Source organism: Rhynchophorus ferrugineus, unplaced genomic scaffold, assembly GCF_030347505.1.
Source record: "Rhynchophorus ferrugineus isolate W39M unplaced genomic scaffold, kcgeb_rfMv2 rfM4, whole genome shotgun sequence".
Classification (NCBI taxonomy): Eukaryota; Metazoa; Arthropoda; class Insecta; order Coleoptera; family Curculionidae; genus Rhynchophorus; species Rhynchophorus ferrugineus.
Window position 1 is genome coordinate 50433372 of NW_027472583.1, and position 24506 is coordinate 50457877.

A 24506-nucleotide genomic window follows, 5' to 3' on the forward strand; every position below is an offset into this window, starting at 1 on the left:
GGGAGGGTGCTAAACATCAAGATCAAAATATGTATCTAGACCGACGCCTAACTTGGAACAAATACATATTTGCTAAACGAAAACATCCTGGACATAAACCAAATATATTGGCTTGGCGGACGTAAATCGAAAAAGTTATACTCAGTTTTAAGCCAGTTAATCAATTAACAAAGCTAGTCGATGACATAATATGTTGCTATAACATCATTAATGTCATTAAGAAACTAAATCCGATATATTATTTATTTTTTTAATAGTCTTGACGTATTACTAACAGAGTAGCAACACGTAAAATTAATTATTCAACATCTGATAAACATGCTGCCTGAAAATATTCAATAATGACATTATAATAACCGCCACCATGAGCTCAGAATATATTAGATATGAATTAAAAATAATCAAGCATCTCTAATAAATATATTAGAGACATGTGAAATTATAGAAGTAATTTTGTTCCAATAATGAGTGACAGAAATATGACTATATCCATCGAACCATAACAAGTGTTGTTATCCAACAAAAACAATGTAATTCTGATGTTAACAACAATAAGATTGTTATACGATGTTTATAAATCATGAGAAATTAGTTAAGTTCGTTGAAACCGAAAAACTAATAAACTAAGTACACCATTATTAAATATAATCATCTCTAATGGCTTGTTATGCAACCAAATAAACCCTATATAAATAAAAAAAAATGATACTATTAAAAAATAATTTTTATGACTGTTATTTTCTTTCTCTCTTATTCTGGAGTCTTCTTTTTACCAACTAGCGAATAACCTTAGATAGCCTTAGAAGCTTAGATATACCAGAAGAAATCCGGCCTTAACTAGCCGGGTTACTGTCGTGACTGGAATAATTTTTCTTGTCGGATTCTGCACTCTTGCCTTATGATGAACAAACACAAATATAAATTTACGACCATGTCCCAGCAACATTGTTAATCTATATATATATATATATACAATATTAAGATATATACTTTTGAGGTGTCTCAAAAAGATGTTTACATTATGATAATGTACATTTATTTTAATTATAATTGAGGTGTCAGTCATTCCCTTTCGAAAACGGATCAATATATTTGAAAAGCCCGGTACCATACTGGAATAATCAAAAACTGGACTAGTACAGTCATCAAGAATGACGATGAAAAAAAAGTACATTACATCGATTTTTTTTTATAAAGACCTCCTTAATTAATTCACTAAATAAACACTTTATATTGAGACAATTTGTATATACATAAATGTGTAAAAAATAACTAAAAGCTATAAATATATTCTTAACAAAAAAAGTTTAAAGTGATTGTAACCAGTGATCTCACGATGTGAAAAAATGTATTTTTCTTAGGCGTGTATGGTATTCTTACTAAAACTGAAAAAAAAAATTTCCTAGCAGATTGTAAATTATGATTTTTTTAGAAGGAACAAAAAAATTTGATAAATATGTTATGTTTTCCATTTGCTATAGTAAAAAAACAATTAATATTTTAACCAAACTAGTATTATCATATTAATTAATTATGTAAGCGTTAATAAGTGAATAATAAACTAATCTTGATTATTATAAATTTAATTTAAAAAATGTGTCATAAATCAAATCAACAAGGAAATAAAACTGAAACAAAACCTGAATTAAAAGTTCCTTTTAATGTCATAGGACGAGATACAAATTATTTGATTTCAACGTTTCTATACCTAAAATTCAATACAAATTATCTCAGAAAAACCATCCGACAATTCTCTTGGATTACTTAATTGTATTGTATGATGAATATTTTAATAGTTGTTCAATGCCTCCCTTTGACGAAGTTTAAATTTAAAAAATAAAGCATGCGACTATTCGAAAACGACGTGCAAACCAAAACGCAATGCAATTAAGGGCCTGACCGGATGACGAGTGATTCCAAACAAACTCAAAGTTAACTATTGCACTAAATGTTAGAATATTTACAGAATATTGGAATAATCCAAAAACATATAGATGGGTAGAACTTAAAATTAATTACTTAATTATTGAAAAACAAAAATCTATCTGTCAAATTCCGAATAAAATGGAAAACAATGCATTGTAGGTACCCTATAAAAATCAAGTATGTAGCATAACACCAGAATTTAGTCAACTTGTTAAGAAATTCGTAAAACATCAGAAGTAGGAAACAAAACCCTCTATTTTGCTATTGTAATTATTTTTTTGAGAGTGGTTTTATTTCTACGGGTATTTTTAATTTATATTTACGATGGTCTGTAGAAAATTATATAAAATGCTAGGAATGACCTTTGTAACCAAGCCAACAACCATAAGTTTAATGCCGAGGACCGTGATTCAAAGCCCACGTTAAGCAGTATATCCAGTTAGTAGTGACTAGTAGAGTTGACTATTTGTCTTCATTGACTATTTATAAAGCTTACCGAATAGAGTAACCAAGGCTCCTACTAGTTCAGAAGGAATCTGTTCGAGTTGTTTTCAATATTCGACATCAATGTCTGAGCAGGATTAGAATTTTTTCAATAAAAATTTCGCAAAAAAATAATTTAGTCAAATGTTTAAATAACTCAGTAAAAAATAATTAATATTTTCTAAAGAAAATTTACGGAATTTTATTTAAGTTCGCATGAAGCTATTTCGACTGGAGTTTCGTAGGGTAGTGGCTTTGGGCCATTCCTGTATTTTTTCTATACTGTCGATATCCTAACAACAAAAGAGGCAGTGCATGGAACATTCACCGACGGCAATAGATATATCTCGGGCAGAAATAGATTAGAGATTGGAAAAAATATGTGAATTTTCCGATCCGGTGAAATGACAAGTTGACGGATGTCCAATTCCTCGAGCATACTCAGGGAAATACCTCCGCATTCATTTCAACCAAGGAACTGTATTGGTTAGTCGTCAAACTCCCAAAGCAACCTTGAGGATTGGCTTATCTGTGATGATAAAGTCTATTTGGGCTTATGGGGTAACATAAAACAAAGTTACTAAACCATAGCAACAGCTACTAGACAATATACAGAAAATTAGATGATTGAAGCGAAGTCTAATTTAATTTTAATTTGGGAAATACATATTGATGTATTTATCTCGCACGTATTGATGCAAATACAACAAATTAACAGTAATAAATCCATTTAAGATTGTACTAAGCATATTAATGTAAGATGTAAAAAAATATTTGTAATTTTTTTGTTTTCAACTTGATATCAAGATTAAACATTTTCCTATTTATTATTTTGAAGCGTCCCTAGTATGTAATTATTGTTTAATAGTCAGTTAAATATTGAGAAATGTTTATATCGCATTTAATAAAAGAGTTTCCATTACTGCACAATTATGTCTACACTGGAGATTCATAACGCTGCTTTTTATATTGTTGGAGTGCATTATTGTCTGTAGATTCTGCGTTTTCTGTTTGTAATAACATACCTAAATGAATTAGCTGTTGTTAAAACTGTTATTTTAGCTAACTAGGCGGGCACGAAAATATTGCATAAATACTAGGAATGCATTTATATATATGGTTTCGTATGCAGTAAAATGATACAAGAAGACAGAGGCGTACAGATAGTGATCTACACTTACTACAAAACCTACCTATAAAAGTATCACAAAAACAATAAGAAGGCTAGAAAAAGTCGAACTAAATCCTTAGTTTGTCATAATTAAAAACAGCCCTTTTAGTAGCCTAACAGTGTTAAGATTTTATGAATCTTTGGAATAGCTTGGGAATAAAATGCCCCTATGGGAGGAAACATTAATTTACGCTATTAATGAATACTAATTCAAGTAGATGTAAGGACCCAAATTGTAGATTCAAAACATCATCGATAAACATAATTTAATATATGGTGGCATTATTGGTATCACCATTATGGTATTTCATGTTTAATTTAATATCTATTCATAAGACAACCCAAAAACTCTTATACATTGACCTTTTCCATTTCGAAAACTGCTCGAAAAGAAATCTGAAGGGTTCTACCAAAAGAACAAACGCAAAATCCATTCCAAATGAAACTTTTCTATCCTCAATTTCTTCACTAACATATAATTACCTCAATTATCAGCTATTTAAACACGTTTTTAAAAACGTTTGTTGATTTGTTAAAATTTCCTGAAGTACTTGCTGATCTTGAAATACAACTGAACGATGTGCAATAATTAACACATTAATGTGTACTGGAGTAATGATTAATTTATCCTAAAATCAAATCGATTAGTAGATATTAATTCTTTACCATAAGAAAGAAATATATCTCTTTGATTTGATAACATTTGAAATGTAATAGAACTAAAAATATTACAGTACAGGAACTACAAGTATATTACAAGGTAATATCTTAGATAGAGAAAGCAAATACACAAAAAATAAAATATAAAATAATTATAATATAAATTTAAAAAATATAGGATGCTTTATAATAACAGATTTTAAAATAAAAGATACAATAATGTAACCTTATGATGAAATTTTAAATTTTTCATTAATAGAGCTTTTCTGAGTATATATTTTGTTCTATTATAAATATCAACATTAGTAAATTGAAGAACATAAATTAATATCAACAGAAACTAATCATTGATGTTTTAAATAATTTCTTAAAGACTTAAACGAAGACCTAGTTACTGTTCATCAAATTTATATAAGATCCGAGCCGTTGTTCGGTATTTTTTGACAGACATGACATTCAATATGATGCTACAAATTCCTTGATGTTTGCTGATGATAGCGTTGATTAGTCGGTCATATAGATATTCAGACTTGTAATATTCTTCATAATATAGTTCTCACTGTACAGCCATAGATCTTGACAATTAGTAAAGAGAATACCAAAGTGTTGGCAATTGACGGATTTCCTGCTATTGTAAATCTCAAGTACAGCAGAATAAAGCAATATCTATGGCTGAAATGATAAGCCGAATCTGCCAAGCTGCAAGGGCTTCTGCCTCTTCAAAAAACAAAAACTTGAAGTCTTTCAAATGCGATGTCATTCGTTTAAAATCAATTTACTTGTGTGCAACTGGGAACCAAATTCAGAAACACAGATTACCATGTCTGTCGAATAAAATGTGAACAAACATCTTCAAGACTTTCATATTAGGAATGTAGAGAACAGCTTTGAAAGAGACATGAATCAAGATCGAAAAAAAGCGATTTGCAATATAAGCGACTAATACTGTCTAAGGCAAGTTGCGACCCATCGCGAACTATGGCGAAATGTACTGAAGTATTTTTGAAGTCTCACGACACCAACACCACGGTATAAATCATGATGATGATGAGTTATGTTGTAAAAATAATTTTATTAATTCTTATATAAGATCTCCCACTTCTTTCTCCTCGTCGTTCAATTTATACAAAGTCATGCTAACTACAATTTATGTGATGTATTGAAGAACTGATGAATAATACGCAGTGTGCAATATATAAAAAGGCATCAGAACGAAATTCACACATCTAAAATATCCTTGAGGAGCATACTGTGTATAATAGGTTTATTAGATACATATTTATACTAATACATGATATTGTTCTATAATTATTCTCATATTCTACCAAAATAATAATCTAACACAAATTAATATTTACGAGAAATAACAAACGATGCATTTTGTCAATTGTTTTTTAATGTTGTTTAAGCTATCATTAGCGGAAACATTAGGTTTTATCAATTAGCTTGAGCTATTATATCTCGATGAACATAACACATTGGCTAAAAAGTCCCGGACCTAACACATGGGGCTAGTTTTATCGCATTCATCGCTTTTTTAGTTAGTACTCAACCTTCAAAAGAAAGTTGTTAAAATTTCGTGATATTCTGCACCTAAATTTGAAAGTTACTGTGCTAAAAGTGACGGTACTTTATCAAAAACAATTTCGTGTTTCAATTTTACACTGCCTCTTGATGGGAAAAATACCGTTCAAGCAAAGCAATGACTTTAAAAGTGTTATAGGACTCCGCTCCATCATAAACAACAATAAAACCTTGGTTTTGCTGACTTCAAATGTGGTTGTATGACACCGATGATGTAGAAGGCAGTGGACGTCCAAATGAGGTGGTAACGCCAGAAAACATCAAAAAAATTCACAAAATCATTTTGAAAGAGCAAAAAGTGAAGTTGCGTGAATTAGCTAACATCGCAAAGATATCGAAAGAACGTGTTGTTTTTATATTGCATGAGCATTTGACTATGAGATAGCTCTGTTCAAAGTGAGTAACGCATTTGTTCACTGTTCACCAAAAACAAGAACATGTTGATGATTCTGAGATATGTTAGGTCATGTTTAAATGTAACAAACCTGAAAGTTTGCGTCGATATGTGACAGACATTCTGGAATCAAAACGATAATTATCTGAGTGAACAGCAACTGGTGACAGGCCTATTTTAAGGCAATAGATAAATCAATCCACAAAAGTGGTATTGAAATGTAAGAGCGGCGCTGGAATGTTTGTGTGGCTCTTGAAGGAGATTACGTTAATGAATGAAGCCAATTTTGAACAGAAAGAAACAGGTGCTTTCTTTGTTACGCCCTAAACTTTTCAGACCATGTGTTACATCACTTTATAAAAGAATTAAAATGAGAAAAGATAAAAATATCATAGGCAATATTTATATTAAAATGTCCGATCGTACAAGTTTCAAAAAATTTTAAAAAATCAAAAATTTATTATTTAAATAAATCGCAGCACAAATTAATAGTTATGGGAAATAACAACTGATGCATTTTGTTAATTTTTTTTTAACTTGAACTATTATATTTCGATGGACATATTTAACATATGTTATGTTCCCCAAAATTTACCCAATATAAAACAAATGTTTCACTTACCTTCGTGTCGGAAATGCAGCTCAACAAAACAAACTACTGTATAGTTGGTGGTACTTACCTGCAATAGAAAGAAGAAAAACGTAATGAATTAGAATTAAGAAAAATAGACTACGCAAGAGACAACAGAAAAATAAAACAGAACGCATAACATCGAGAAAACAGGCATGCAAACAGTGTGTCCCGACAGCGGAGATTCTCGTAACAAAACAAACGAAAATCGGACCCACCTACAACTAACACGATGGTACGCATAGTTCTTTCGCATTCTTACTTCGCCATACCGGGACGATACAACGACCGCACGAAACTGACCACGGAAGGAGGATTTCTGCTCAGTAAAACCGCCTGGACGTTAACCAAGCAGCAGCAGCAGCAACAACAACGCCAGAAAAACAACGGACCGAGCACAAAAAATAATCGCGTGTTCTCTCGGTCCGTTTTAAATTTTCTTGGCAGTCGCAAACTGATTGTTACCGACGATTCGGAAGATTCCTCGATAGAACATCGTCATTACACGGTCGCCAATTGATATAATTGTGGCGGGTTAAACGTGAGTAACGATACTGATGAAAAACAAACACGAAACTGCCCAGTTGGGACGGTGTCCGTCGATAGAGGGCGTTACGGGCGTGTCCTTAACCCGGTGCTATCAGTGTCCGTGACTAGAAAATGATGAAAAAGCACCGTGAAAATGCGCCTTAAATTGCCGGGCTATAATTGACATTCGTAATATCAAGGAATAACAGCTATGTTACGTTAAAAACTTATTGATACCGAGTATCGTGTTCACTGAATAAAATTCTTTCTCAAAATAAAAATAGCTCTTTTTTTGTTGTTTATATTATTCCTATATATTCTTTTTAAAGAAATATTTTAATTTTAAGCTCTTTTCGGAGAAATCGGTATCATATATTTTATTTAAAATATTGCCCATTAATAGCCGCTACTTTTTCCCACCTTTCAAACAATTTACAGATTCCATCTCGAAAAAATTATGTATCTTTGAGGCTATCCACTAATCGACCTCTTTTTTGATATCTTCATAAGAAGTGAAGAGCTGGTTAGACAGGACAGCTCACGACTGATATATCGAAAGAAATAGTAATCAGAACAAGCAAGGTCCGAAGAATCAATGTCCATTTATGTTTTAATTGTATTTCAATAACATTCTTATGCATTTGTTAGTATTCCGACCGCTTCTTGTGCAGTGCTTAGCTCAAACGCATCAATTGTAGTTGACAGCCAATTCCATTGATGGTTTTATCGAGTAATGCCCTCAAGTCCTCGTCTTCATATTTTTTGTCAATTTAATTTAAATTCAATTTATTCGGTACAAATTCAGATATTTTCAACACACTGAAAAAACGTATTGTTCGCACACTTCGACGAAATGACACATGCAGAAAAGTGAAGCCTGTGCCAGTGTGAGGGTTCAACAGGAACAGTTAGTTACAAGTTTATACGATGCAATTTAATACACAGTAACACCATTTGTTGCAAATCCTTAATTTACAAGCCTGATAAAATATAATTATACATAAAGATCCATTTAACATTTACCTCAAAATGACTCGAATGCTGACAAAATCAACATTCACTAAAATGTTGTATTTTTCCAGGGAAATCAGATTATTGGATTTCTGGAACTATTATCATATTTAGATCGAGATTGATACCTTATTTCATACGATGTTACCAGAAAATATCGACATTTAAAAAAATATATTATAAATTAACTATTCCATGGCCTGTAACACATATTGGTTTCTTGAAAAAAAAAACGTCGCTTTTGAAACATTTTCTACATTCAAGAAACCTATATATAGGTTTTTATGGATTTAATAGATATTTCGTTTTCATCGAACCAAACAACAACAAATGTAATTTAGTTCAGTACGAAGATCGGCAATTTTTAGCTATTTTAATAATTTGAACATATTATCTTTAGAATCTATAGTTAATACGCAAAATATAGTTCCATAATTAATAATAACACGTCATAATTTGATGATGTGTAAGCAAATTTGAGTTTTGGTTTACAAAGTTTACCAGTTTGTAACCTCTAATTATTAATATTTTGAGGAATTTTGCAGACATTTGGCAACATGGCCTAATAGTACTAACCCAAATCGATTTTTATAGACTGATTCAGTTATATGTTCCGACGCATCAGACTGCATCTCCTTCTAAATAGGATAAAATGTGAAGGAAAAATTCTCTCTGAGTTTAAAATGAATTTTAACATTTTACAAACTGCGATTGCCAATATATTCGTCTTTAGGCTATTTTATTGCAGGGCTATAAATGATTTTGAAGGTTTCGCAATCATTCAAGTTCATTGTTTACCGTTTACTGGCGTCATATGATACCGGCAATCCTTTTAGTGTGATTTTAACAAGCTTTTTCAGCACATTTTAAAGAAATAGTAAATACATTGTAATATTATAGATTTTATAAGAATTCACGGATTCCTTCTGTAAACATTTGCTTTTTTTGGGTGGAAAAAAGTAATATATTCACCAAATAAAAATATTTTAAAAGGAATCGTATTTGCTTAACTAATAGTTTTCTTAAAAAAAATGTAGTCAAACTAACGTCTTTCCAGTATTTTAAAACTTTATTTTTACAAAAATTGGGTCGTGTCCACTAGTACCCCTATGTCCAAATAACTGTACGTAAGAAGAAATATCTGGTTCATCGACTATGTTTGAAGAAATAAATCCAAACCTGAATTTGTTAAAAACCAAAGCCAAACCAGAGAGAACCCCTATGAACTAAAGTTTTTACTGTTACTTTTCATTACAAACCAACTTTTATTATTGAATAAATAACTTAACATTTAATAAATATGGAAAAAATGATAACAAAGCTGAAAACGAAAATTTTAAATTTGCATCTATATTTTTTAAAAATTAAATTAGTTAATTAAAACCCATTGAAATATCAATATATAGCAAAACAAGGTCATAATCTGTTTCTTTCAGTAATAACAAACTGTTAAAAATAATTAAGAAAACGCTGTCACGAGGTTTACAATATCTTACAGATACTGTGCAGATAAGTACTTCTTTCTCTTAATGACTACTGTTTATCGTAAAAAAGGATAAATATGGAATAAAAGACAGTAAAAAAACTTGACTTCGTTATTCATAAAATTCTTGTATTTGGCACCCGAAAACCCTAATGTGTGTCGAAATGCAAATGTATCAACAACATGCACCTATTTGGTGCCATTTTTTTGGTCTGGAGGCGTCATTGTAACTCCTCATAATAAAGAAACTCGTGTTATTCTCACACTTTTCACCCTTTTTTTCATCCCTCTCATACATTATTTTGATAAAAAATGATTGTCTACAATTTATTTGGTATAATAATGATACTGCTAAAACACGTTACCTACATTCAGTGAACAGTTTTCAGCACACCACACTTATTTGGCACAAGGGATTAATTGACACGACTAGTCCCTTGTGTCACATTTATATTTCATGGGGACCTTATTATACAATAGTTCTCAAAACAGGTAATATGTTTCTGGTATGGTTACTTGAAGCACATCTTGAGATGTTTAAACATATAATTATATCTTGGAATCAGATCTGGCAATTAATAACTTTGGCAATCTTACTATCGAAATCAACAATTTGTTTACTTTCATTTTCCTCTAAATTGATAACATCATATTTATTCAATTATTTAGTTGGACTTTAAAATGAAAACAGGATTTACTGAACAAGTTGTTACTTTATATCGACAGTGTTTAAAGGTAATACATATTTCAAACAGAGAATTCTTATTATATATTTATTTCTTTTAATATCAAGTATATCTATTTCTAAACCAGTAGATTATATTTTTAAATAATTTCGTACTTTGAAAGTGCACAGTTAACTAAAATGCACACAATCGAAATTATGATCTGTAGTTCAGTTGAAATTTAGGAAACCCCTATGTCTAGACGTCTCCCTAATCACACCATTCTGTTGTGCGATATAACAAATATGGCAAGATCTTAATCTGATTATATTTCCATGAAAACAAAACTGAAAATTTTATTGTAACAGTGATTTAATTTTAAGGGAATAATTCAGGGAATGATTGATGGGATTGCATTTTTCCTGTTGCCACCATATTCATGTCAATTATAAATAATATATTTTAAGGTGTTAGATAAAACATGATTTGAAAAAACTATTACTCTTCATCTGTTTCGAAAGTAATGATCATGGATAATTTTTTTCATATCTTATTTAACTGCTAAAGCTCTTTTCTGTTGAGAGTAGATATGCGCTGAAGCAATCCAAATCAATTTTAATCGCACTCTTCAACAGCTATTTTCTCGTCTTTAACAATTATTAACTTCATTTGTCTTCTAGTGTTTGGCTACCCGACAACGACATATTCAACATTCATAAATACAAGGTTATTTTCCTAATATAAAAACTGTTCAGAAATATATGATTTTGAAGTAAAGTTTGGTAGAATGTTACTAGTAGAACGATCTTTAAATAAACCACAATTTCATTGACCCAACCATTTTATTATTACTATTAATAAATATGTAAAATAAATCATGATATTTAGCTAAACAAGTATATTTTCATTGTATTAACGTTGAGCTCTTTACAAAACTGGAAACCTGTTTTGATAAACCCTCCCCTTGCCGTTATTTAACAACAAATCCACGTGCGTTGTCCAGCTAAACAACATAAGCTACACAGAATCACACTGCAGATGTATATTTAACCGGCAGCATAGTTGCGACAGTCGCTGTATAATGATGGAATAGCGTGTCGAACGACATTTTTTTGGAACATTCGTGGCTGAATAGTATATCTGGCACGAAAGAACACACCTTTTATGGAAAACAAAATGGAAACCGGAATATAACCCTTATGGGTTATTAATAGAAAAGAAAGCCGTATGCAATGTACGGTTTAAACATTGATAAGATACACTTTTTGGTATGGTCAGAAAATCAAAGCGCAATCAAGGGGTTTTCTACATATTTAGTCTTTTAATAATATAAGAATCGACAGAAAATTGCAATTTGGTGAACGTATCGATACAATTCGAAAGGTTAGGACAACAATGGATAAATAATAATTTTACGAATGGTACAAAGCAAAAGAGCAAGCACAACTATAAAAGTTTTATATGACGAAATTGGAGATGTAATAATATACATACTTGCCTGCACACAAAGATTCACAGAGAAGTAGAGATTTATTAGAAGTAGAATTTTGGCGACATCCAACATCTAGATGTCGCTACTTTTAACTTATTACTTGCTTTAATGGCTATGCTAAGAGCCGCGACGTCATTAAAAAATTATAAGACAATGAACGCAGATAGATGCTCGAAGTAACAAACAAACGAAAAGAAGAAATAACGCAAAAGAAAACCATATCACAGATTTTTTGTTCCATTTTCTCAGTAGAGTTTATGTGACTTAAAGAAATATTTATAACTAATCATTAATTTTTATGTTTTTTTTTAATATATTTTAAAGTCTCCTTTTACCAACTATGGATTTATCTGGAGTGGACCTACAGTTTAACGTGGGTTCCGAACCACGGTCCTCAGCATTAACCCTACCGACTAGCGTGCGACCAACTTTAGAAATTATCCCAGAAGACATCCGGTCTTACCCAGCCCGGTTATTGGCGTAACTGATTTTACACTCTTGCCTAGGACAACCACAAATTTTAAACAATCACAACCATAAATATACGACCATGCTCCAGCAGGATTCGAACCCACGGCTATCGCAACAGTAGGAGGACTGTCCTATCGCCTTTACCACTGCACCACCAAGCTGGCTAATTTTTATCTTATGTTAGTATATGTTAAAAATAAGTGTTATCATGTAATCTAATTATTTAATAATAGTCACAGATCACTGATAGCACTTAACGCCTTCCCCACAGCTTATGTTAATTATAAATAGTATGACTTATCTTCTGAACATGAGTGCTGAAAACTTACCTTAACATGTATTTCTCTATTATTTGTGCTAATTTAAAATAAACTCAAAATACATTGGATATCTAAGAAAGCTGCAAATGTTTAAAGACATTTAAAGTAAAACTGTAATTCCAGATTATATAAACAAAATACGTTCAATGCGTCATTACATATATAATATATATAATGAAAACAAGACACAGAAATAACTTTCGTCAGTCAACATTAATAATGAAACTTCCAGCTTTTAATGTTAGTTTTAATGAGTTATACAAGAAGGTATATGCGCCATAATGTTTTCGATTAATCTTCGTTATTTCGTTGTACATATAACATAAGTTACTAAATAAAATTGCCGTAATATACCAAATGATTAATAACCTGATATATTATATTAGGTTGGTAAAAATGTAACTTCGACTTTATGTAAGTTACTTTTTTTTACGTTTAAAATGTGACTACTATTACAGCAGTGGGTTTCAGTTGCCAATAACTTAGGTAAAATATTGTTTATACATGTTAGTTTTACATCAGTTTTCACACTCAAAACGTGTTTGACGTATATCTTTTAAATTAAAATTTAGAAAATGTTGATTCAATGTCGAGATTCCCAGAAAAAGATGCGAAGTTGTAATAAAGTAAAGCTATTACAAATATTAGATGCTTACGTGTATTATGATCATTTTTTAAATTTAAAATTACATTTATTGCGAAAATAGGTATAATATCGAATCTTTAGGTTATATTATGCAACAATATCTTACATTGACATTTCGAATTTTCACCAATAGATAACCATCACAAAATACATATAAGTTTTCGCACAAAGACATTCAACAGGATTTTTAGAAAGTAGTTATAATTCACGAGGTTACATAACTATTCACTATTAACAACCTCTTTCACTTTAACCGATTGAGTTATATTGTTTAAAGAACCACACTATCAAAGTAAATCAATATTTGAAAAATTTACCTCAAGTGAAATTAGAACAACAAGATGCATAAATAATTACTTGAGATGAATAATATGAGCATTTAACAACATTATTTTGAAATATTCATAATAAATGTACAAATATGATTTAAATAACTAGAATCGCACTATTAGTACATTAAAATTATAAATATTTTGTATCCCTTGGAATATTTCGGGTCCTTCATAGTCATAGTTCTAATGTGAATTAATTATAATAATTATAATGATATTACTGAATATATTATTTATGAATTATAAAGATGTTAATCTAGAAGAATGTGATGTTTTTCATATAAATAGAAACTAATAATTTTCACTATAACTATTACCGTTGAATAACTATCTAATTTTTAGTTATATTTTTTTTAATTTAGCATAAAACTGAAAGGATCTCCAATGGATATTGTGATGAGTAAAAAATCTTGACTTGAGATATGACTCAATTTACATCACTAAATGCCTTTTTGTACAAATAGCATCAATTTTGATATTTCTGAGTCACTCTCATAGTTCTTAGATATACACAGGATATAAACAACATAATATACACACAATGCAATATATTATATTTTGTTGCATCTTGGAACCGCGACTTTGCCTTTTGCCTTTGTATTGCTCAATTTACGTGTCAATTCTTGTAGATTATATTTTTGTGTTATATGCTTTGTTCTGTGACTCCTGAACCAAATCGTTGGTATTCAGTTAGCGAAAAAGTTTGTGACAAAAATTGAATTGTTGCATAAAACAAGGCAAAATATGATTAAGAAAGAGGAATTGTAGGTGAAACCCAAGGTCAACAGGCAGTGTCGAAATTTGAGAAACTGTAGTAAATACCTTTGGAGCCCTTTTAAATGTTTGTATTGTTAGCATCAACAATTCACAGACTGTCGCCTTGATTGCTCATAGCTGACGATTTCAGCTAGATTTGGAGGCAAGTAATAAAGCACTCACTGTACTTACTACTAATTTATTAACCAACTATTTACACTTAGTGAATCAAAGTGATGTGTTTGACTTCTTCTAACATTTTTGAAAAGGCTGCGAACGTAAATCCTTATGACGAAAGCCAAACACGCTAAGTTACGAAAAAATGTTGAAATAATAATAAAACCTGGACACTTTTTCCCAAAAATAGCCGGGTTTATGTATGAAACACCCTAAAAGAAAATTTTCGATCTGTCAGTAACAGATCAATTTAAAAGTCCCGGCCTGACACATAGATGGCGCTACTAGAATTAAATCCATATGTTTTTCAGTTAGCATTAACCCTCAAAAGATGGATGCATAAATTTGACAGCTGTCGGTTATTCGTTTGTGAATTATAGCACTTTGAGTGAAGCAACTTTTGTTATTGTGAAAAAATGCAACTATTTTAAAACCAAATACTGGATCAAGACCTTATTAATTTTCATATTATTTTGTCCATCCCCTGTATGAACAATTCCTCGATTAACTGCTGTAAATTGATTTTGTATTTTACCTGCAACTTGTAAAAAATTATAAGAAATGAGTGGCCGCATTTGATTGTACTATAACACGTATTTTAGTTTTAAATTAACTAACCTAAACTAACTTAGAATATGTAATATTATTATTTGTTTTTATATGTATAAAATCAAAATCACTTTTTTACCAACCCAATATTTGAATTTATAATTTTAAGATAATCAAAATTTGTGAAAACATCTTATTAAATGGTTTTAGTTAAACTTATCTACGAACCTATCAAGTAGTTTATCCTAAAATATTACCACCGTTATCTCATTAAATTTCACTAATACGCTTCATTATACTGAGTCCAACATTTGCAGCTCCTCTACAAACTGATACATCATAACGACAAATGGATTTATCTCTCGTCATTACCAATATCAACCAGAAATACGTGTAGTAAGTTCGACAAGCAGTCGTTTTTTTTTGTGATTAATAACGGGCTTTGGGCACTGCGACCTTAAACAGTTCAGCTTTTCAATTATATCGACCAGACTTACGTCATATAACGGTAGTTAGAAGGAAAACATAATTTTTTCCGTGTTAAATAAAATTGTTTTGATAAAATCTCACATAGTTTTCTACAAAAACGACTTTTTTCAATTTAATTACTTGGCAGTTAGGAATATAATTACGATTTTTCTATTTTTATTGTATATATATATATATACATATATATATATATATATATATATATATATATATATATATATATATATATATATATATATATATATATATAATTACATTAAATTTGTAGCGACATTGAGGCATGTCGAATTTTACATAGTGGAATAATGGTCTACAAAATACCCAGATACATTTTCAGACTTAGTTATTTTCATTTCTATAAAAAATTTATTATAGAATTTGCATTATAAAAAATCATTTTACAAGTATAGATAGGTTTAAAAATGATACTCTGAAATGTCAAATAGATTAATGAGTTGCAGAACTGTTGTTGCATAAGTGAATAATATGTAATGGGGACCATCTTGAAGGAGACAACATTACTGAAGATAAATAAATAAAATTCTTACTAAAAAATAAAAATTTCCCTTATTTTTTTTAATAGACTTCGTGAACTTGTAACTTGTGCACTACTATGTTTCCTATAAGTAACTTTAACAGTAAGTAATGATTTAAATCAATATGTGATAAATCATTAATTTTATAACATCATTTTGTCAAATGTTAGTTTGTGAGCATTTTTGTTTCAATATGAAGAGGTCTGAAGTAGAACTTCATCAAATGCTTTCAGATACGGACGTAAAAAGACGGACGGAAGTAAGGAGTTGCGATTAGTTCCCTCAACCACTCAATAACAAAATATTACTTTGATATTTTAGAGTTTCTTTTGTACCAACTAGGGTTTATCTGGACTGAACCTACTATTTAACATTGACTTCAAACCACGGTCCGCGTTAATAAGCTTAACGACCGGAGTGTCAACAACTTAGAGATCATTCGAGAAGATGTCCGGTATTTTCAGATTTTGTACGCTTACGTTTTGGATAATTACTATTATAAATAATTATAAGCAAAAATTTACAACCATGTCCCAGTAGCCCACGGCTAGGAGAATCATTTTGTCACCTTGATGATTGCAGAAGTTTCGATGTACTCGAAAGGTAGGAGACAATATAACAATTTTTTACAATAAGACCAATTGAAAAATAGAAGGTATCATTAGGGTAAAGTTATGAATCTATTAATTAATGATATGAATCAACTTAAATATACCTGCTGGAACTGCGAATTAATATAGAGGGATTTCCAAGAGAATGTATTACTCAGACTATAATGTTAAAATATAATTAACAATCTCCTTATCTCTAAATGTAACGAAAAGTACACTCAGCAATACTTGACACAAGTTATAAAAATATACTATTGTTAGTTTCTACATTTTATAATTAAGGATTTCGATGTAAATATTTTAAAAAGTTAAAAAATAATTAGTTGGAAGCAGAACCTGCTATTGATCCAGTTATGCCACTAAAAAAGCGGTAAATAAGATGTAAACAGATACGCAACAGGAAAGAGTAACCATAATTACAAGGCAAATCTTGGTTAAGTGTACATGAACACATGTTCTAATTCACTCATCCTTTTCACCTGGCACTTCCTTTTCAGAATAGCTTCAAGATATATTTCGCTTTGGTAACGTGGAATTAAAATGGAGCCATAAAATGGACAGTCTTTATATACCATAGTAAATTTTATCTAAACACGCAAAATTCAATATAATACGCAGCATTGCCATATGCATGTACATAGCCACAGCCCTATCTATGGAAAAAATACAGACTATTAACACAGTATTTATATGAGTAATTGGTATCAGATACATGATAATTAAAATCGTAATTATATTCTATTATATCTATATAACGATATATACAATCCAATGTGCTCAATTTTTTTTATTAGCCTGCTTGTCGAAAAAATATCGGTACAATATTTACTGTAGTTTAAAACAACACCAACAACATTCTAGTCAAAACACCAAACACAGATCAGGCGTGAGTAGTTTAAAAAATGCTCGGTCTTCATAACTATATGAACGAACACTAACACAACAAATAGAGATGAATCCGATAATGTTTAGACTTATTATATTACTGGTTTAATGAATTAACAATTGGTCCTATAATTGCAATAATCCGTTCTACTAAATAATTAACAACCCACCAGTTATTAATAATATGCCGTTATTTTTATCATTATTAGTGTGGATATAATTATACATTAACTCAATGACGTCTGTTGAAGTACTACTTTAAGATAGTTTAAATGTATATGCTTCAATGTCTTAATTATTTTGTAAAATAATCAATATGTTGTCTCTTGTTATTAGTGTTAATATACGGTTTAAATAATACATAATTTTGTTGCTGCCATTCATGTTTCTTTCTTTGATTTTGATAATAATATATATTTTAAGATAAGTCTTTAATAACGCTTACTGTATTCAGAGTATTCATCTACAAATATTCAATAAAAAATGACACTTAGGATTGTACCATCAATATCGTCATTTATTTTTTCGGTTGATTATAAGATCGTCAAAAAAAAATTCGTAAAAACATGTCAATGGAAACAAATATATTCTAATGGAACTAGAACAAAAGTCTATCAATATGAATTGTAATTGAACCAAAAAGAGAGTAATAATCAAAACAAGCAGTGATGTACATGTTTTAGTTCCAAAGTCAGTTAGTTGCATCAGTTATTTGGGGATGCAATGGGAACTTTCTGTCTCTATAACAACAAGCTCAATCTATAGTAATATTTTCTAATATTCTCAATCTAGACTGATCAAAGTAGAAATGTGTGAGAAAAGGTTTGATTAAGATATTTATCAAGATCTTCTTGTCAGTGATTCTTCTTCAGTGATTTAAAACACAAATTATTGTAATAACCACCAGATTCAAATCAGATCAGATTTAACTCCTTGTAATTTTTTATCACATCTCAAGAAATGTGTGCATAAAAACGACTTAAATATTCCAATTTGTTACTTCAAGGAGAGGATAGATGTATTTTGTGTTCGAGAAGACAATATGTAAAGCATTTCAATCAACAAAAAATATCATAAGATAAAGAATAACATAAAAATGAATATATCTTTATAGTTTTTCCCTTATTATCTCCATAACATCGAAAAAACTACAAAATGACTTTATAGCCCTATAAATATAATAACCCTATTATGGATCCATCACATTTTGAAATATGGCCGATAACTAGAGTAAATATCCCTGCCCATAGTCGTAAATATTCAGTGCAGTATCAAATAGTGACTGGATAGTTTATATTAAAAGATACACTGCAAATAATATGGTATAGTATAAATCTGCATATCTAACAAAAGAAAATGAAGACTAAAATTGGTATTTTTAATTGACCTATTTACTAAGGCAATATGACAATAAAAATTCTTTAAGACTTACTTTTTACTTATGATTAATATTAGCAAAAATTAATGTTGAACAACAACTTAATTGTAAACAGATAAAAAGTAAATTATTAGAAATGTAAACTAATATAATAAATGGATTGACAATAGATAGCGTAATTCATGGTATTTTCTGCATCTATATTTGCATGAAATAGTTATATATTTAATAAAGAATATGCTAATCGAAGAACAAATTTTGAAGATGGAGATTTCAAAGAAATATACAGAAACTGAAATATATGGTATACACTTGCGAATGAATAAAAAATAAATGAATATAACTGGGTTTATGAAAGATATCCAAAAATGCATTGCGGAAATGACTCAAAGCTGTCAAAAAACTGGAAAAAACTTACTGGAGAACGATGGCAATTATTTAGATAAAATGATTTACTATTGTGAAAGAGCAATGACAAAAAATCAATCAAAACCAAAACAAACAAAGTTAAGTTAATTCTGACTTATCTGAACTGACGACATATCGAATCTAAAATTTGTATGGGTCTTTCTGAATTTAGAAAATTATACTTGATAAACAAACAGCACCATCTATACTAACAATTGACAAATAATTTAATGACAAACAACACTTGAAAATTCAAGGAAACAAAAGATTTATGGCCGGATTCCTATCAAGCCTATTTAAGGATATTTATGAGTCTTTATCACACTATGCTGTAATAAAAGCAACATAGAGTGACACCAATAATCCAAAGCTTTATTTAATCAAATTCTTCCTAGAAAATCCAGCTACGGGTTTGACAGTCATTAGTTAAAATGTCCCTGAAATTTAATTATATTATACTATTGCAAAATTTGATCTAAAAATGAATGGAATATTTATTAGTAATATTTTTATATAATTAGTATTAACCATAGTAGATAAACCTTTGTTATAGTTTGAATTAAAAACCAAAAATTCGTCACTTAACTATATGATTGGGTTCAGAATATATTGAATCTTATATTTTGAATAATTTGAATTAGTAAGTAATATATTATTTTTTATATTATAGAATGATTTTTAATTGGTGTTAGTACAAGAAAATAATACACTTCTGGTGTTTTCATACTTTCCGGTCCTGCTTTCTTAAACAGGTAACGCTAAGAGAGAATTTTATTATAGAGCTGGTCAAGTTCCTCTATTTCAATATGACATTGGTTTACAAATGTTTTTTGTGTTTGTTTTAAGTGATTATATATAATGATTAAATTAGATTAGCTAGAGTCTAAATAACCATTAATAGAAAATGATAAAAAGTTACATTTTCGTTAGGATAACTATAGACTAAAATGTAAAAGACATGTACATCATATCATTCACTAATATTTGGGTATTAGAAAGCTCTGTGCAAAGTGGATGCCACGCGAGCCCACTTTAAACCAAAAACAACGACGAGTTGATGATACTGAGCAGTGTTTGAAGATAAAGCCGCATTTGAAGAAAAAGAAACGATGGCAAAAATCGATGAATTGGGCTTCCAGTTGCTTCCTCATCCACCGCATTCTCCAGATCTGGTCTTCAGCGACTATTTCCTGTTCTCAGATCTCAAAAGAATGGTCGCTGGAAAGAAAATTTCGTCGAATGAAGAGGTGATCGCCGAAACTGAGGCCTATTTTTGAATGGACAAATCGTACTACAAGAATGGTATTGAAATGTTGGAGGGTCGCTATAATCAGTATATCACCTTTGAAGGGAATTATGTTGAATGAATATATAAATATTGTGTATATGTAAGGTGTTCATCTTATTTTGTCCATTCCCTATATTAGGAAAAATAGAAATTACTATATTAATAAATTGTTATAATAATTATTATATTTAATTTAATTTCAATACAAAATGTCGATCTAGTAATAACAAAATTTCCATGTTTTATAACGAAAGAAACATAAAGTTACTAACAGACTCGACAGACGTCCTGTCTAAACGTTTTTAATATAAAAATATACATTTTTTAAAAATATATTGTAATTGTTTGGAACATTTAATTTTTTGAACTAAGTTTTATTACTATATATCTGACATAATCTGCTCGATATAGTTATATAAACAGCATGTGTTACATACCGAGTCAAATTGAGGTTATTTTTGATAAGTTTTTATTTATTTATTTTTTAATTTCTGGTTATTAGTGATTATTGGACAATTCAGAGATATAGTGATGTGTATTTGAGATTCCTTTCTACGGATTCCTTTTTTTATCTATATGCAATTTTGTTAGCATTACTATAGTAATTTTGCTGATTTAATAAACCAGGGACCATTGCAATCATATTTAATTGATGATAACATAGACAACATGTTATCATTATCGGATTTCACTCAAACACCGTCCAACCGAGAACGTTCCAGCTACTCACGCGTCAACAGTCAGATCGGCAGACCTGATAAGCAACCCTGACGATTGCCGTTGTGAAGTATCTAACGAACGAAACATAAAACAGGTTATCATCGGTCGGCGTCGTCCACACCTTCACCCGGCCCGAGCGACGACCTCCTCACAGACCGCACGCCTCCTAGATCGTCATAGAAGAAGCTAAAAGGCGTCCCAACCCAGTGCAAAACTTAGTCGCAAGAAGAAAGCAAGATAATAGAGGGCTGGGGGCAGGGGGGAGGGAGGGAGGAGGGGCAGTGTGCAGATTTGGTCACGAGGCGATCGAGAGCCGATCCGGTTTTTCGATGTTCGAGTTTCGACCGCGATCGGTGGGGTAGCAGGAGGGGGGTCCGGGACGAAGGAAGCGAAGGTGTCGGGGGAACCTAACAAACAGCTAAAACGGATAGGGGTTGCGGGCAGAGTTAACCGACGATATCGGGGGTAATTTGGGTAAAAGGGTTGACGTAGGGGTGATTCATTACGAAGGGGCGGGGAGGTGGGGATTTAATGACAAACAAGAAACGGCTTAACAATACGTTCTGTTCGACGCAATTTGCTCAAAAGTTTAGACTTAATGTATGTATTACCTAACCGAAATAATTTTTAAGGCGTTAGCTTAACTAAAGAAATAAAAAATATCGATAATTTTATAAAAATATCGAAGCCGAAGATATATTTTAAAAATATCTATATATTGAAATATCGATATTATTAAACTTATTTCTTCATTCTCAATAACAGGTTGCAACACTATTACTGCGCTGATGTTAAATAGACAGTTTTACTTCTGAATGAACTTGGGAAATGTTAAGGAAATGAGAGCAATAAGTCTACTTTCTATAGAAATTGTGTAATCAAATAGATCCATCGAATTTAGGATTCAGTAAATCCTTATGTAGCAAAAGAAAAACCAATCCTCCGGAAAAAGAATGGAGACATTTCTATTCAAAACTAAAACGGTTATATTATAAAAATTGATACATGGAGTGTTCTACAGAAAAATATTATCATAATCGAAAAATAATAGAGCGTGAAAATTGAGATGCTAAATTCCTTCAACTAGACCAAACTGCCAAGAAGAAATGTTACACAGGTCTACAACAAAAAAGCTGTCGGGGCATTTTCAACTGATTTTTATGTATTTCGCCAGGATCTAATCTAATACTAATACAGGACTTACTTGTCCCTGTAGTTATAGGTTTACATATTTTAAGAAAGAGTTCACTCGCTTGTCCAAAAGGAGGAATTGGTTTATTGTAAGATCCAGTACTATCAAATCCAATATTTGATATAAGATACAATACAATACAGCACAATGGAGTATTTTCAACGATTCATCATAATCCGTAAACCTCAATATCAAAAGGTCTTAGATTTAGTTTTTCGCAAATTAAAATATGGTTTTCGATGTGACGATTTTAAAATTCTGTACTTATTTCTCGGATAACAAGTTGAGTTAAAAAGATTTTAGACGGCGGGATTTAAAGATTAGATTTAAAGTTCGCGAAAAGAACGTCCTCCAAGACCTGCACATAAAGTAAGGCTCGATGAAGCCATTTATAAAATCACTTCCCAAAGATATATAACAAGATAAGTTGAAATGAATAATCGGAATATTTAACCCCTAGATAAAGCAGTAGTTTGAATAATATTTTCAAAAACAAACCAACAAATAACCCACGACGATTTAAATGTATATTATAGTCATAATTAAAAAGTATATTTTATAATACAAAGTATATATTATTTAAAAAATAACTGTCATAGTTACGATAGTAAAAGCAAAGGATTTTAATATATTACCAGAATAGTCCTAAAAGAACCAAGTCTGTATAGTTATATAACAATTATAACGAACGAATTTGTAGATAGTAGATAGTATTTAATACTTTGTATAAGCCTATTGGCATTTTAAGTAAATAATTTGGTTTATTTTATAGCAAATTTTTAATTTCTTTGGAGTTTTTTTTTGCTTGTATTTGGCTGAATTTGAGGTGTAATAATTTATTCAAAGTTTCCTGGTTTGCTCGCTTATAGTTTTTTCTAGATGCTGATATCTCCTTTACTATATATTGTTATTGATGATTTTTTCACTTGTTTTAGTTCTGCCTTATTGTTACATGTGCTCAGATATTTTCTAGGAAAGTTTGTATAGATATGTTTGATTAGGTGAAAAAGAACTATTGCCAGACAATACAAAAACTGCAGATATATCATTGTTGTCATGTCAATGTCATTATCATTATCAATAATTTTATTTGTCGATTAGAATCATTTTCTCTATTCAAACTTGAAAAACTGATACAAAATATGAATTAAATGGCCAGGGACTAGTGAAACTACTCTCGTAATAATCAATTATCCCAAATACTCAGAATATATAGAAATAATCCAGTAAGGTAAATGATTTGAAGTATTTTTTGTATACATTATACAGTAAGATTCTACTTTACCTCATTTCATAATATTCATTCATAGTTCTAATAAAAATATATTAAGTATATGCAGTAAAATTTTAAAAATAATATATACTATCGAGTTAATACGCCATATATTTTTAAATTCTATACATATTTTTGTTAGATATTAATATATAAAAAGAAATCACAAACTTTTGAGCAAAAAATACTTACAGTAAAATGCAGGTTGTCTCATTAACATAATCTAATGATAACATTATTCAAATCTAAATAAAAGGTATAGTTAAAATATATTTTTTAAATTACCCTTAATAAATATTTCTAATTACTTCTACTTTAATTAATATTTAATTTTAATAATGTGTATTATGCTAGTGTATAATATAACCATGATGAAAAGTGTACTAATAAAAATTAACTTAGATTCATTTGAGTATGAATTATTATTCCAAAATTTCGATAATATTT

The 24506-nt window shown here is 30.1% G+C and overlaps 1 protein-coding gene across 8 annotated transcripts in view; it reads right to left on the reverse strand.

Annotated features, from left to right (window-relative positions):
- Positions 1 to 24506, reverse strand: part of Ih (hyperpolarization activated cyclic nucleotide gated potassium channel Ih) — a 332983-nt gene that overhangs the window by 243107 nt on the left and 65370 nt on the right. Inside the window, exon 1 of one of the 8 annotated variants that reach the window (XM_076404226.1) lies at positions 21629 to 21711. The exons of 6 other annotated variants lie outside the window; for them this stretch is intronic. In XM_076404226.1, the coding sequence (XP_076260341.1) occupies positions 21629 to 21696 (68 nt within the window). In that variant the 5' untranslated portion in view covers positions 21697 to 21711. Of the gene's footprint in view, positions 1 to 7067; positions 7222 to 21628; positions 21712 to 24506 lie in introns of those variants that run through there. One more of the 8 variants, XM_076404228.1, reaches the window with a different exon arrangement.